This window comes from Passer montanus, unplaced genomic scaffold, assembly GCF_014805655.1.
Source record: "Passer montanus isolate IOZ18808 unplaced genomic scaffold, ASM1480565v1 scaffold1, whole genome shotgun sequence".
NCBI classification, from domain to species: domain Eukaryota; kingdom Metazoa; phylum Chordata; class Aves; order Passeriformes; family Passeridae; genus Passer; species Passer montanus.
This window is the reverse complement of record NW_024356504.1, coordinates 2,882,014-2,896,698: the sequence shown is the minus strand read 5'-3', so window position 1 is coordinate 2,896,698 and position 14,685 is coordinate 2,882,014. Positions and strand designations below refer to the sequence as shown.

Sequence of the window (14,685 nt, the reverse complement as noted above, 5' to 3'; positions counted from 1 at the left end):
ACTTGTGCCCCATTAATTGCCAGCACATCCTCTCCTGGGCCGGGCCCTGGGGACAGGAGCAGAGCGATGGGGACACGCCAGCACCCGGCTGCAACACCAGCAGCAAATCTACCCAATGAAACCTCCAGAGTAAGTGAGTGTGGAGGGGGAGGAAGAGTCAGGAAAAGACATAAAAAGAAACGGAAGGGAAGGGAAGGGAAGGGAAGGGAAGGGAAGGGAAGGGAAGGGAAGGGGAAAAGGGAAGGGGAAAAGGGAAAGGAAAAGGGAAAGGAAAAGGGAAAGGAAAAGGAAAAAAGGAATTGCTTGGCAAGGGGCTGGCAGAGGCAGCTGTGCAGCAGCCGGGCTGGTACCCAGGCGGCGGGGCCGGCCCATTAGCAGCCCGCATCTCCTGCATTTCCTGCCGGGGTCTCCTAGTAACAGCCTGGGCACGCCGCGCTGTTGCGCTTCCCCTCCTCTCCTCCTGTTTCTCCCGATCACGAGAGGCATCGCTGTTTGCCCTAATTACACATTCTCTGCTGCTTCAAGCTGCCATTACTTCGGTCCCCAGAGGAGCAGCAAGAAATTTTTTAAAATGTCCTCTAATAAGGGCTTCTAGTTTCAGATTCTGTGGAGCTCTGCAAGCTCAAAGATGCATAGCAAGGTAGCAGCGGCAGAAGGAACAGATGAAAAAGGAAAAAAAAAATCAGCAGCTCACTGGATCAGATTTTTCCAGCACTCAGAAACATGTTCTCTTTCCTTTGTTTTTTGTAAGGTATCTTAGCTGGTGGACAATGAGATAGCCTTTAAGGAACATGGTGCACATTTCCATAATCTAGAGCAGTGTATCAATGATGTGTTCCTTGGAAACCTATGGTTTAGTTCAAGAGTTTCTGAGAAATTCCAGACTACAGATAAAGGCAAATAGGCCAGGAAAAATATGAGATGCATGTATCATAGACCGTGTTGAGAAATGACAAAAAAAAATTAAGAGGAACAGACTTCCCTTTTTCAGATGCTAACATTTTTAACAGTTTTGCTCCATATTTTTGCTAATTAATGTGAGGTTTGCTTATTCAAACTATTGCAGTGCTGATGTTTTTCAGCATTTACCACTTCTCCCTTTAGTCACCAGAAAATCAGAGAAAAGATGACCAAAAAAAAAAAAAGATGCAGACTGGCAGAGACAGCACAGGAATAAAACACGAGGGGAAAAGAACATACATTCCTTCCGATTTCTCACTTTTGTCAACAACAAAAATGGAAAAAGATCCAGGATCTGAATCATTCAGATACTGAATCTGATTTGGGGATAAATGCAAATGGGAAATAATGTGCTTGGGTTTAAAGAATACACTAGCAAGTTGCCTCACTAAAGGTTGCCCTGGTGCCAAGGCAGAGCTGCCTACATGCTGGCAGGCACGGGCTGAAGGAGATCCCACCTTTCCTGGTGCTTTCTCTGTCCTTGGGCACAGCTGGCAGGTGGCACCCAGGTGCTCCACACTGAGCAGAGCTCAGTAGAAAGGCCCTGGCTGTGCTGCTGGGCAGCCCTTGTGAACCAAGCACACTGATCTCAAGAGCACAAGGCAGCGAGTAAAGAGAATTAATTTTACCAGCTAGGAAGATTCCCCATCTGGATTTCAGAAAAGGCATAAAGGATTACTTGTCCTTAGCTCTAAGGGGGTTACATGCAACCAGCTGGAAAGCACTCAGATCGTTCATGCTGCCAGGTGAGTGCAAGTAACCAAAGGAGAACACAAATGTATTACAACATTCCATTGCTGGGTGACACTGTGTCTTCAGGGAGAAAAATCAAAAAACGAAGAGGTTTTCTGTATGAAACTGTTTACTAACACACATTCAAAGCCAAAACAAAGCCCAAGAAAAAATCACCTTTTCTACGGGTCTCACAAAGAATTAATGATAAAATATCACTCATATGGAAGTCAGTTTACAATGGATCATAGCTTAATCAATTCAAGCTAATTTTTACCCAGATACTCACAGATAGAAGTCTTCTATTATTTTCAACTACACAGGCCAAGTTTTTAGCTAAGCTTGTTACGCTGTGCACAGTTTTTTTCTCCCTGCCTCTCTCCAACACACATGTTCCGATTTCTAAAATAACAAACAACAACCATACTGGAAAAAACCCAAATGTGGAAAATTTCACTCTGAAGGAAAGGCTTTACAAACTTTATAGGTGACCAACGAGATGTACAAATGGAAGTTTATATTAACTAAGCTATTAAGAACTTTCTGTGTGTGGTGAGAGTCCAGATGTACAGGAGGAAGGAATAAATCCCCCCTAAGCCTCTGAATGTGCACGGCCACACAGTTGAGTACACCTTTCTCAGCTGGGCATCAGCTCTTATCTTGAAACTCGTGTTTGTCATCATTAGCTTAGCTAGCATGCTTGCAGATGTTTTTTCAGCATTCAGTTTTTCCAGCCACAATTTTCAGTTCTGAGTTTTGAAAGCCAGACATCTTCAGGAACAAACCTACCTAACACAACATTTGTGTGCTTATCTGCAAATGGGGACTTCTGGGATTGCAAACTGGCCTGCAGTGTTTTAAAGACTTTGATTCTTACTAAGCCTTCTTATCATGTCTAAAGCTGACCAGTGGAAAGATTTTGGTTCTGCAGTCAGGTGGCTTTAGCCACTGTGCAAGAAGTTGATCCACACACAGAGTTGAAGTACTTATTTACAGTTCTGCACGGAAAGGGGTGCTGGGTGGCAAATCCACAAAGGTGACTGTAGATGTGTTACACCTATTGCTTTAGTGAGAATCTGAATCACCACACGTGTTATGAAGGGAGTAAGGCCCTTTGAAATTTTATATGGTGGACTGTATCCAGTTGACTTTGTGGTGGTAAAAGGTGATTAAATACATGTGAAAGGTAATGGTATGTTGAGAATGATCTATTATTCCTCTTACAGGTCAGTTTGTCCAAGACCCTGCTCAAGAGGGTTTAAGATTTTTTGTCAAAATGCATGAAATTTTGGCTTTCCTCTTAACATGGGTTGACACTTTGCCCTCAAGAGGATTTTGTGTGAAAAAATATCATGGCTGCCCAGCTGGGGCACAACACTGAATGCAGCTTGAATGGAGTCTGGGCACAGCTCACAGTGCAAATCCTGTGGGACACAGTGCCACCCCCCTGCTGGGCTCAGTGCCTGCCAGCAGTCAGAGCAGGGGGACAGGCTTCAGAATCCATCTGCCCAGGTGCTTCCCAGCTCCATTTTGCTTTCATTGCCTGCCAGCCAGGCAGAAAACTTGTTGTGACGTCACGGAGCCCTGTGTGACAGCAGCCCATGACGTCACATTGCCAACATGTGCAAGCACATGGAGACTGGGCAGCCTGGAACATCACAGCCAGAACTGCGACCAACATGGCACGCCGAGGCTGCTCATGTGCCAAGATGTCACCCTTGCAAAGGACCAGAATGAGGCTCATCCTGGCGGTCTTCCTGACCATGGTGCTCCACAGGCTGTCTCTGTCATTCATTGCCATGTGTACGGCCAAAGAATGGACCAGCAGCCTAGACCCTTGCAATCCCAAAGAATGGGTGAGGTTCAGGATGGGCATCATTCCCGAGGGTCCAAAGCAACCACCTGTTGTCACCAAGAGCACGACTGCTGAATGGACCAGCACCACTGGCCTTTGCAAATGCCAGCACCAGGTCAGGGAGAGGCTGGACATCACTCCTGAGTGACTGAAGCAATCACCCATTATCCCAGAGACTGCAGCCTCCAGCCTGCCCTATCCTTTCTGCCAGTTTTGGAACCACCTTGCCCCTTGACATCAGCTGGTTGCTCTGTACAGCCTGGCAACCTCTGGGGCTGCTCAGCATAGCTTGTATTGCCTTCTGCATCTGGAGAAATGTGAAGAAACCTCAGGGACAGGGAAGGTGATGGATGTCCTCATCTTCAGTATGGACAGACTGCTGGGAAAGAGCACCTTGAGGTGATCCAAATTGTTCTACAGGGTGGAGGGCAAAACCAGCCTGCCATGCAGGGCCATGAGGCTTTTCTATCACCTCCAATGAAAGCGCTCTTCTAAACCAAGGAACCCAAGACAACTGACAAAACAATCAAGACCAGGTTACAAGGAAAAAACAATGCCAACTCATCAAACTAGGGAAAGGGTAATTTTGGCAGGGGGAGACTGTGATCATCGACTCATGGTGCACTCATTTGAGAACTCAAAAGAAGAAGATGACTGTGCAAAAGGAACAAATAATTAAACCAAAAGAAGATTGAATAATAATGAATTAATTAATAATATGAACTATGACTGGTAGCCAAGGAATATTAATGCCTTGTTCCTGTCAAATGTTCTGTGGGACTGGCTAGACCAACTGGCAATGCAGAGGTGAACCCCCGTAGGCTGCTGAATTGTGGCAAGACATTGCCACAGGTAGAGAAGCTGGCTGTAAAAGTACACCATGCAGATGCCCACATACCCAAGAGTCGGGCTACTGAAGAACATTGCAACAATGAACAGGTGGATCAGGCTGGCCAAGATGAAAGGGTCTCAGACGGATCTGTACTGGCAACATAGAGGTGAATTAGTTTTGGCTTGGTGGGTCCATGATGGCTCAAGTCCTCAGGGAAGAGATGCAACATGATGGGCTCATGCTCAAGGGGTGGACTTAACCACAGACAGTATCTTTCAGGTCATCCATAACTATGAAACATGTGCTGCAATCAAGCAGGCCAAGCATAAAGCCCTGTGATAAGGGGACAATGGCTGAAATATCAGTATGGGGAGGCCTGGCAGATGAATTACATCACACTCCCACAAACCCACCAAGCCAGGCACTACATGCTGACAATGGTGGACACAAGCACTGGATGGCTGGAGATGTACCCTGTGTCCCACACCACTGCCCAGAACACCATCCTGGGCACTGAAAAGCAAGTCCTGTGGTGACACAGAACCCGAGTCAGACAATGCAACTTATTTCAAAAATAGCCTCACAGACACCTGGGCCAGAAAGCATGGGACTGAATGGGTATCTCATATTCCCTATCCCTATCAGGCCGGTCTCCCTACCTGCAGCTGGTTTTTGCTATAAGGTGGGCACTGCTTATGCCATTGTGCTATTTGGGACCCCACCACCCCTGGCAAAAGCCTGGACACCTCTGCTGTATTTAGGTCAGCTTCCATGAAGCCTTGTAGCTCATCTGCTCCTGCTTTCAAGTTGCTGCTACTGGTATGTAGGCATGTGGGACTGTCTCCATATGGGGTGGGAAAAACAGGCTCTGGATTAGGAGAGGTCCATCCAGGCTGCTGGCTACTCTCTGCCCAGATATGACCCAGACTCAAACACCTACACAGTGCTCAGGAAAAGCCTCTAAGCCAGAACCTGCTTTTAAGATGGCTTTTTCTGCCTAGAGCACTACAGGTCTCCCAGTCATGCCCACCTCAGCCTAAAACAGCATTTCTGAGGACACATCTCCAATTCATCCCAGGCATGACCTCAAATACTTTAGAAATGGCAGTGCTTTTGGACAAATGGACAAAAATCATAGCTTCTTGTTGTTAACTTGCCAATTCTATTCAGTGTGGGACAGCGGCAACACAAAGGGAAATTGGCAGAAGACAAATTAGTGGGTTTTTCTTTGAGTCTCTTTTTGTGATCTCTATCCCACTGGCCAGCACTGGGTGCTTCACAGAGACTCAGGAGCAGGTGGATGGGTATAAAGAAAACACCAAATTACAAATTCAAGAAGGTTCCTCTGTACCTTACCAAGGTGGACTACCGTAACACTTGAAGGCACCTGTACTTGCCCTCCTGCAGCTGCTGAACAGACAGAAAATACCAATTTCTAGGTCTACCTTGTTCCAGAAATCTTCTCATATGGCAAACAAACAAACAAATAACACCTATTTACATTTTCAAACACAAACAATAAGATTGTCCCATGCTATTGATTTGGCAAATGATGGAGCAGAAACATGGGACTGAGAATTCAGGTATTGACAACTAATCTATGGATGAACACCACTGGTGTTTTTAATGGCAAGGGTTGCTTTTGGCAGGGGCCATCCTCCTGCTGCCTGGGTGGTTCTCAAAGGTAACTTCCTAAGTCTAAGCTCTTGCTGTAATAATGAAATGAGGCTCTGACTCTCCACAACAAAATCACAACACTCCCCTCCAAACTTGCCAAATGGCTAAAAGGCTTCAAGATCAGAAAGTTAAAGGGAGTTCAAGATCAAGCTGGGCTTATTTTAATCAGCTTTGATAAAGATTTGTTATGTTTTTACACAAAAAACCTTTTTAGAAGTCCAATATCACAACAAAAACACATCTTTCCAAATCAGCTAAGCAACTGTGCTCCCCAAAAAATGCAGTCCTGAATGAAGGTCTTTCACATACCCTTCCTCCTTCAATTCCCTGGCTCTCACTTCCAGCAGTGTATTCATCTGTTGCTTCAGCTGCTGCCTTTGGAGCTTCAGGATCCTACATGTCCCTCCATGTCCCCTTGGCAGGTTTCAGTCCTGCACGCAGAGCTGTGGACTCAACACAAAGCCATGGGTCTCTGTACAACGAAACATCTTGGGCTTTGGCTTTAATTTCTCCCATGCCACCAATACTGTTCTCCCAAATGCTTTCCCATTATTCAGTCTTGAATCCTGCAGAATTGCTGCTGTGCTTGGATACTTGTTTTTTCTTTCTCTTCACTGGCTTTCTGTTCACAGATGCTACTACACTAAAACAATAGCAATGCAGTTTCCCATTCATGTGCTATCACTGACACAGAGTCTATTTTCTCTGTTATTCCTTTACTTTGTATTAATCTTCTTTACCTATCATCCAGCCTACTCTCCTCAACTTTGTCCCCTCCAGTAATTTCCATATTCCAGATATTTTCTCTTTCATCTCCAACACCTGGAGAAAGTTCTTCTCTATTATTTGATATGCCATCTCAAAAACCTTCTGTTGGTTAATGCTCTTTCTAATCTCTTGTGTCTCATCTTTTTCTTGCAAATGTAGTACTTTGTTTTCTTGCAGGGTGGATTTGTTTGTTTTAGTTACTCTCACCCAGCATTTTGGATCAAACAACTATATAATTTAAAATAAGACATCCTGACAATGTGAAACAAACCCCACTTGAAGAAGTGCTATCTTAAGATCACATGTAGACTAGTAACATCTATTTACATGGGTATTTCCCACTGTTTAGCCCTTAAAAACCTAAATATAGATGTGAGGTGCCCAACTGTTGTTTCTCAGACTTGAGCTTCAGTTGTATTCAATCCTGGTTGTGGATGGATAAAGAAAAAAAAAAAAGGCAAACCTTCTGATACTTGTAAAATGCAAATCCTAGCAGAACCCCATAAGGGTAATTTTTTTATCACTGTCCCAATCTTAAGGATTTCCTGGCCAGTTTTCATGTGCTGCATCATCGCGGTCAGAAAGTATCCACACCATCTTACACCTTTCCCTGCAAATTACTGCAAGGAAGGCTGATAGGAATGGTTTTGTCAGGAGATAGAAATCTCCAGCAGTCTCTGATCTGGGAGACAGTCACATCCCATGACTAATCTTTCCATAGGTCACAGGCCAGCTCACCCTTAGACTTATTTGCATTCAGACACTCTCCAGCAATATCCTGTTTTCTAATTTAGGAAGTACTGATGATTATACATGGGGTTTGGCTCATTGGAATTCCTTTCCTCTCCACTCTCCATTACATTGACAATTCATCTCCATGCATGTGTGAAGGCAGGATGAAAATTTTCCTCTCTCAAAAGAGAGAAAATGCCATTGTTTGCACTGATGTCTACTCCACAAATAACCATGAGAGAATGTGCTAGGGTTGAATTACCATGCCAGTCCTGCTTGCTCCTTCTTTAGATGTTTTTACTGCACCCTCACACTGGCAGTATGGTTTTCCCAAACCTCTAGCTCACCTTTTCCTCCTGTTTACAGGTCCAGCTGCTATTTCTTCCCTGAGGGGCTTCTTTGCTGCACTCTGACAGTCAGTCCCACCACTGCTCTTAGCTCCTTTGCACATCCTTAATTTTAGATGCCCCAGCTTGCTTTGAGTTCAGTCAAATATTTTCATTTCCCTTTCCATACAGACAGTGTTTTTCCCTTTCCCTTCCAGATTAAATTCTCTCCCACACAGATGATTGTTTTTCCCTCTCCAAAGGTCATCCAGAAGGTGGTTTCATAACCAGTTCGACCACTGATGGTCCTTATAGTGCTGTCCTGATTCTCTTACAGATGAGATGTGGGACAGTAACGTGGAAGATGCACCAAGTGAAATGTGAAATGTGGGGTTTGATGGTCCCTGGGCTTCTCAGCAAAGTAAAACCCCGAGAGAGGATTGTTCCCAATCTAGCAAACTGCTATCAGCCTGCATTGCCTGCAGCCCAGCCTGGCTCATCACGCAGCAGCAGGAACAGCAGCCAGCGTCTGTCTGGTCAGCCTTACATATGAATGAAAGGAATGCAGCCTCCTTCCGCCGCCTTCCACCCCCCACCCGCTCCCCAGCCCAAGGTTTCTTGTTTTCATGCCCTGCAGTAAATCCCTTTGATCCAGCAAGTGGACTTTGCACATGCAAGCTGAGTGACCAGCCCACATCTGCCTCTCTGCCTGTGAACCCCGCACTGGGAGCTCTTTGTCTGCCGGGCGCTCACACCCCTTCCACAGAGCCCACACTGGCACGCTGCTCTCGCATGACACACTAACAAACCACCAGCCAAAGGAAAATATCTTGCAATCATTTCAGACCCTCTGACCAAGCCAAGTGGCTACTAGCCATTGGCACTGCTAGGTGCATTTGCAACCCACAGCACACTCAGCTCAGGCAAGAAAAAAACAAAGCGTCCATGGAGAAAAGGGCTCCTTGTCCCATGCCCTGAAGGCTGCATGGGAAAGGACACAGCCCTGACATTTATAATTCAGTCCCAAATATCCATAGCTACTCCCCTCTGTCCCACGTTTTCCACCAGAGGCAGGAGCTCCCTGTGGGGAACCCCGCTGAAGAGGCCAGTGTGAGCACATTAGATGTCTTGATTGTACCAGCTCTCATTTAAGGCATCCAGCAGTCAGCGCGTTTTTAGGGAACAGAACATGCAAGCAGTATGAAGGAGTCTGAGTGACTTTGTGCTCCAGACTCAAATAAGCTGTTTAGCTAAGCCTATCACACTCCTTCCCTCGATTTACTCAGGTTGCTGGCAGGATGTAAATGTTCACAGGTATTTAGACAACCTGCTTTCCACAGACAAAATGAGAGACAGGTTTCCTGCATCAAAGATGTGTTTTAACAAGGCTGCATTTAGTCCTCATCACAAAGGGTAACCATGCTCTCTACAAAGCTGTGCATAGCTAGGACATGGGTAGGGGCAGGGCAGCTACAGCTGTTAGGACAGGAGAGATCATCACTCCAAGCTTGTATTCCCTCTTGATTTTGCCTTCCTGCTTTCCTAACAACCTGAGCTATCTGCTCAGGACATGGTGAATGCAAACAGAAACACTCCCATAATTTGGGGCTGTTTAAACCACTGATGGTTTAACTGGCAAGACCAGAGGAGTGGCTGATCCCACCAGGTGAGGAGCTGGGAATGGGAGGTCTGGGCTCTGCACCCAGGCAGCTGCAGTCTCATAATCTGATAAAGGTCTTCCCTATCTGCCAGCAAAGGCAGACATGCCTTTCTCACCACATCATGCACTGCTGTGGATGGGCAGGCTCAGCACGTCATGGCATCACCACAATCCTAGGCTATTCAACAGAAAGATCACAGGACCAGTGAGAAACGTTTCTCATTGTGGGTTAATTGTAAAATGTAAGATTTCATATAGTAATGTTAGAGAGGAAAGGTTTTGGCCTCAGAAAATTCAAGGCCTAAGGCTGCATTCAAAAGCATGCAAACTCTTACAAGATTTTGACACCAAAGGGTAAAGGTGCTGAGAAATTATAAGTTTTTGTAAGTCCTCCTCATGATTCCTTTTCCATATTTCCATTTGCATGACAACAGCAGGAAAACTTCACAAGTTCACCCTTTCCACACTATTGTGTCATATCCGTGAATAGCCTCAGGAAAAGCTGTGTAAGACCCATCACTTCCAGCTTGAGAACGAACATGGGGGTCATATCTGAACAGACAACATCACTGGGTCAACAGCTCGCACACTCTTCATTTGTTGTTTCATGGAAGCTCCATCATGTGCTGGAAGGCCTTGGCTGGGATGTCCCACTGGCCAGCACCAGCAGGGAGAAGCCCTCACAGCAGCATTGGCGCTACAAGGAACCAACATTCTGACCATGTTGATGCTGATTTTAAAATTACTGTACTACTTTCACTGGCTTTCAAATCACTGAATCACAGGTGAGGTCACTTCTGGCAAGGCAGCTATCCCCAGTAAAAGCACTAGAAAGCCCATATAAAAAGATCAATGCCTTTTATGTCTTGCTATGATTTATACTTCAGACCATGTAACTTTTACAGTGCTGCTAGTATGTGATGGATGCAGCTCTCTTAACAACCCACATATTTATCTGATTTACTGTGTTGGTCCAACGTGTTATTTTCTACCTTGCAAGAACAACCTTGCTTCTAGGAATCTGCCTGCACGATAAGATCGTGAACTAAATGTGCAGTTATTGTAAGAGACCACACATTTTACAGTAAAATTGAGAAAACTGATTATAGCAATCCCTCTGGAAACAAGAATAATCACATGATAAGACAGTGCTAATGGGAATTTATCATCTCTCATCACGTGTGAAGCTTAGAACAAAGCAGCAACGTGTGTGAACTGCATAGCTATTAATGCCAATGAATACCAGCTGAAAAGCTGCTGGGGACCATGAAGAAATGAGAGGAGGGAATCTGAACAGCCAGCCTAAGCCAATTCAGTATGCCTCAACCAGCTTACACACAGATATATATATATAACATTTGTAAATGTTACCCAAAATAACAGCCTCACATCTATCCACACATTTCCCTCTCTACCTACATTATTTCATCCAAACTCCGTGTCATTCTTTTATTTGTTCTCACTATATTTTAGCACAGAAGGCCAAGATCATGAGTATCTGAAGGGTATGTGCCTCTGCATGCCTACATGTCTGCACATACACACGCTGCCTCATGCACAGATTATTCCTAAACCACATATTTAAGATCTGAAACACATTTCTCTTTCTCCCATACAAATGGCACCAAAAACTTACCCACGCTATTTTCTATTTGAAGAAAATAACACTTCACTAAACTTTACATTTTTAAAGTTGTCTTGGGGAAGTGAGTGCCAAAAACCCAGTGACATGCACATAGCTTTAACATGAATGATACATCTACATCCCTTAAGTATCCTAAAATTACTCTGCATCAAGCCCTGTAAGACATATGAAACCCCAACAGGTTAATGGTAGATGGTGAACACTCCTCTGTTCTACTGAATAATGGTACATTTGCTGGACTATCATATTTTCCACTGCCCTGTTTGATAGACAGAAACTTGGACTTTCAAAAGAGATTTTTTTTTTCCCTAAATGAGAATAAAAAGAGATGGTTACGGGTAGGTGGCAGGACAAGATGAGAGAAGCACCCTGCATAAGTACCTGTATGAGTCCTCTGGTGAGCCTTTAAGTGGGAGCTCTTTGTATAAACTTTCCGGCACCCATTAAATTGACAGCGATGAACCCTCTTCTTGTTTTCTGGGGATGCTTCTGTCCCTGTACCTCCTTGCTCACTGTCACTTTGCCCACTTTTTATTGTCCCCGCAGTCGCTGTTGCTACACCCACTTTCACAGAGCTGAGTGAAGTTTTCTTGGCTACCAGTTTCAATGTCACTGTGCCATCCACTGCTGAGAGAGTCTGTGGGGTTTTCACGAGGTGGCGGCTGAGCTCCGGAGAGGAAGGGGGGGTTAATGAGGTTACTGCATTGAGCTGGGCCTGGTTGACGGCTGTGTAGCCTTCTGTGGAAGAGCTGGTGGACTGCGAGCTGAGGCACGTCTCAGACAGCAGTTTGTCACGGGAGAGGATAATGTCCATGTTGGCGCTTTTGTCACACGTACTCGTCTCCACGGGTAAAAGGATGGGGTCCAGCCGTCGGATATTGTCCTCTGCGTCCGGGGCTGAGGAGGCATGAAGGAAGCAGTCCAAATCCTCACCAAAGGTCTCAGAGATCTTCCGTGGCTCAGTCTGAAGGTATCGCTCCAACTCCAGGCATGTCTGCAGAAGGGAAAGGGAGAGGGGAGGGAGAGAAATGGCTGTCAGAGAGAGGTTACAGCACGGCTGCCACCGAGGGCAGGAGAACATGGTCCAGAGGTGTTCCAAGACAGCACTCATCAACACCAATCTTCTGGTGAGATAGCCACACACTGGGAGACCATGAGGATTTGACACTTGTTTGAGGCTGCTTAGAGATAGTCTGGGAATACCCACATATGGTAGCAGGTATTACACTAGAAGCGAAGATACAACAACCAGAAACTATCCACTACGTTTTCATTAAAATCTGTTTAATCTGTTTCATTAAAATTGTTCCACAGGCACCAGGGGCTTCCCAACTTAAAGTATAATCTTTCATTTCCATATGAAGCTATCCTAATACACTCATCATTTGGCATGTACAAACAAAAAAGTCACCTCTCCAAATAACTGCTTCCTCTTCCTTCACAAACATTAACGTTCTCTCCAAATTTAACTCACTGTAGTTGGCTGGGGCCTAACCTTCCTCAAACAACATAATCCTAAAGTGTGGCTTTTTAAGATCGGAGGTAGAAAAGCTTCCCGTGAGACCACAGCTTGTTTAAAGGGCCTGAGAGAAGGATAGGTGACAGAAAAAACAACTATCTACTGTCAGTTTTAGAGGGAGTTTTGGCACATCTGGTCAAATGGAGCTTCCTGTGTACAGGATGTTAGACTTGCACACAAACACACACTCACCCCTTTATTAAAAAGTAGGTGAAATTGCAGTCAAAGAGGCTGCCACATAAAAATGTGCTCCTGCACCTCCACAGCAGTGATCATCAGCACAAGGATGGGATGAAGCTCCTACATCAATGTGCCTTATTATGAAGTGTCCCAAGCTTGCCCCAATAAAGCCTTCAGCCACCAAAGCACTGCCGCAGCGTCCTCCACAGCCAACATTAAAAACTTTTATTGTTTACAGAGAACCATTTGCTGTAGTTTCAGGAGCTTTTAATGGAGTTTATTAGAACTGTTTTTCATTTCTTGCAGCTTGAAAAGATAGCTGGTTTAATACCACCACTGAGATTTCATAGGACATGGAGAAAGAGACATTCTAACTAATACATTTTAGAAACCTCCAAAAACTGCTCCTCAGAGAACACTTCTACCAATATTAAGAAAGGGGTTTTAGTAAAAAAATTTTTAATCTATGGGAGCTGGTGACCCAACTACATCTCAATCTGGAGAGTCCAGCATCTGATCAAGAAATAAAAGCTTCATATGACCAGAGGAGAGAGAGAGACTTCTGCCTTCAGAGTACAAAGGTCCCATCAACAGGAATGTAAGGAGGCCCCACTGACAGCTCTCTAGGAACTGGCAGGTAATTTGAGATTATTACTTTCAAAGCTCCCACGAAACAGCACTGCTGGTTACAGATACAATGTGGTGAGATGACTTTCAAGTTCACCACAAAATCTGACACACTGTTGTTAATTTTTTAAGTAATAGCTGATTATAGATCTGAACTGTAGAGATGGACAAAAAGCAACAGAACAGAATATATGCAGGTGAGACATGCTATAGTTTAGCATGAATGTTATATTCAGAGGTATGAGACTGTCTGTACACAGGCCAGGGTGTGGGACACATCAATTGTACTTGCCTTAGCAACCTTTCCATTTCCTTTATAAGGTGCATTTCTGGGACCATGAGAAACAGCTTTAGCTGGGAGTCTGGTCTCTCCCCAGATAAATCCTAATGGGTTTTGGGAGAAGCTTTCCAATATGCTATATAGTCTTTCAGTAATAACCCCCACCACCAGGAGAGGCAATGCTTTTGAGTTCTTCACATCATGTAATTTGGGCTTTCTGGTACACTTAGCCTTCATCCAATGGGGCAGAAACAGGTTTAGGGGCCAAATAAATAAAAGGCTTCCAAAGGAAAGAGCAAGCATAATCACAAATTAGGGGTGGAAAGGGGGAGGGTAGCAGCAGGGAGAAGAGACAAGGACTCAAGGCCATTAAATCTGATGACAGTGACATGAAATTTCAATCGCTGTGGGATCAGAAAGCTGCACGCCAGCTCTGGGCTGCCCGTGGAGGGGAGGCGAGCAGGAGGTGCTGCTCCTTTAAGGCATCACTACCCCATGACAACAATAGTGGGCCTGACAGTTTTTCCAGCTTCACCATTAATTTTCCATAAAGAGCAGTTTCTCGATGAGCCTTTTCAGGCAGAGCCTGATGCTTCACAAACCTGTAATTATTCCTGGCTCCCCCCTCCCGCAGCCACTGCACCTGTGCCATTTCAAGACACCAGCTGGTCATGTCTTGCCTTCTGCCTCTGAAATCCAAAACCAGAGGATCAAGCCCATCTCCCCATAGAAGGGGGGAGAAAAACAACTCAAAGAAACAATGTAATGCAGTCCCTCCCACCCACCCCCCTCAGCCTCTCCACCAAGTCAATAGCAGGGAAGAACCTAGCAACTGCTGAGCCAGAAAAGCCCTGCACCTAATCTGCATGGCAGACAAAGCCTGGCGAGGGGT

General features: G+C 45.2%; 1 protein-coding gene across 1 annotated transcript in view; it reads right to left on the bottom strand.

The window, feature by feature from the left end:
• KLF7 (Kruppel like factor 7) overlaps window positions 1-14,685 on the bottom strand; it is a 65,774-nt gene that overhangs the window by 23,193 nt on the left and 27,896 nt on the right. Inside the window, exon 2 of the mRNA XM_039700307.1 lies at window positions 11,569-12,181. Coding sequence (XP_039556241.1) covers window positions 11,569-12,181 — 613 coding nt within the window. The remainder of the gene's footprint in view (window positions 1-11,568; window positions 12,182-14,685) is intronic.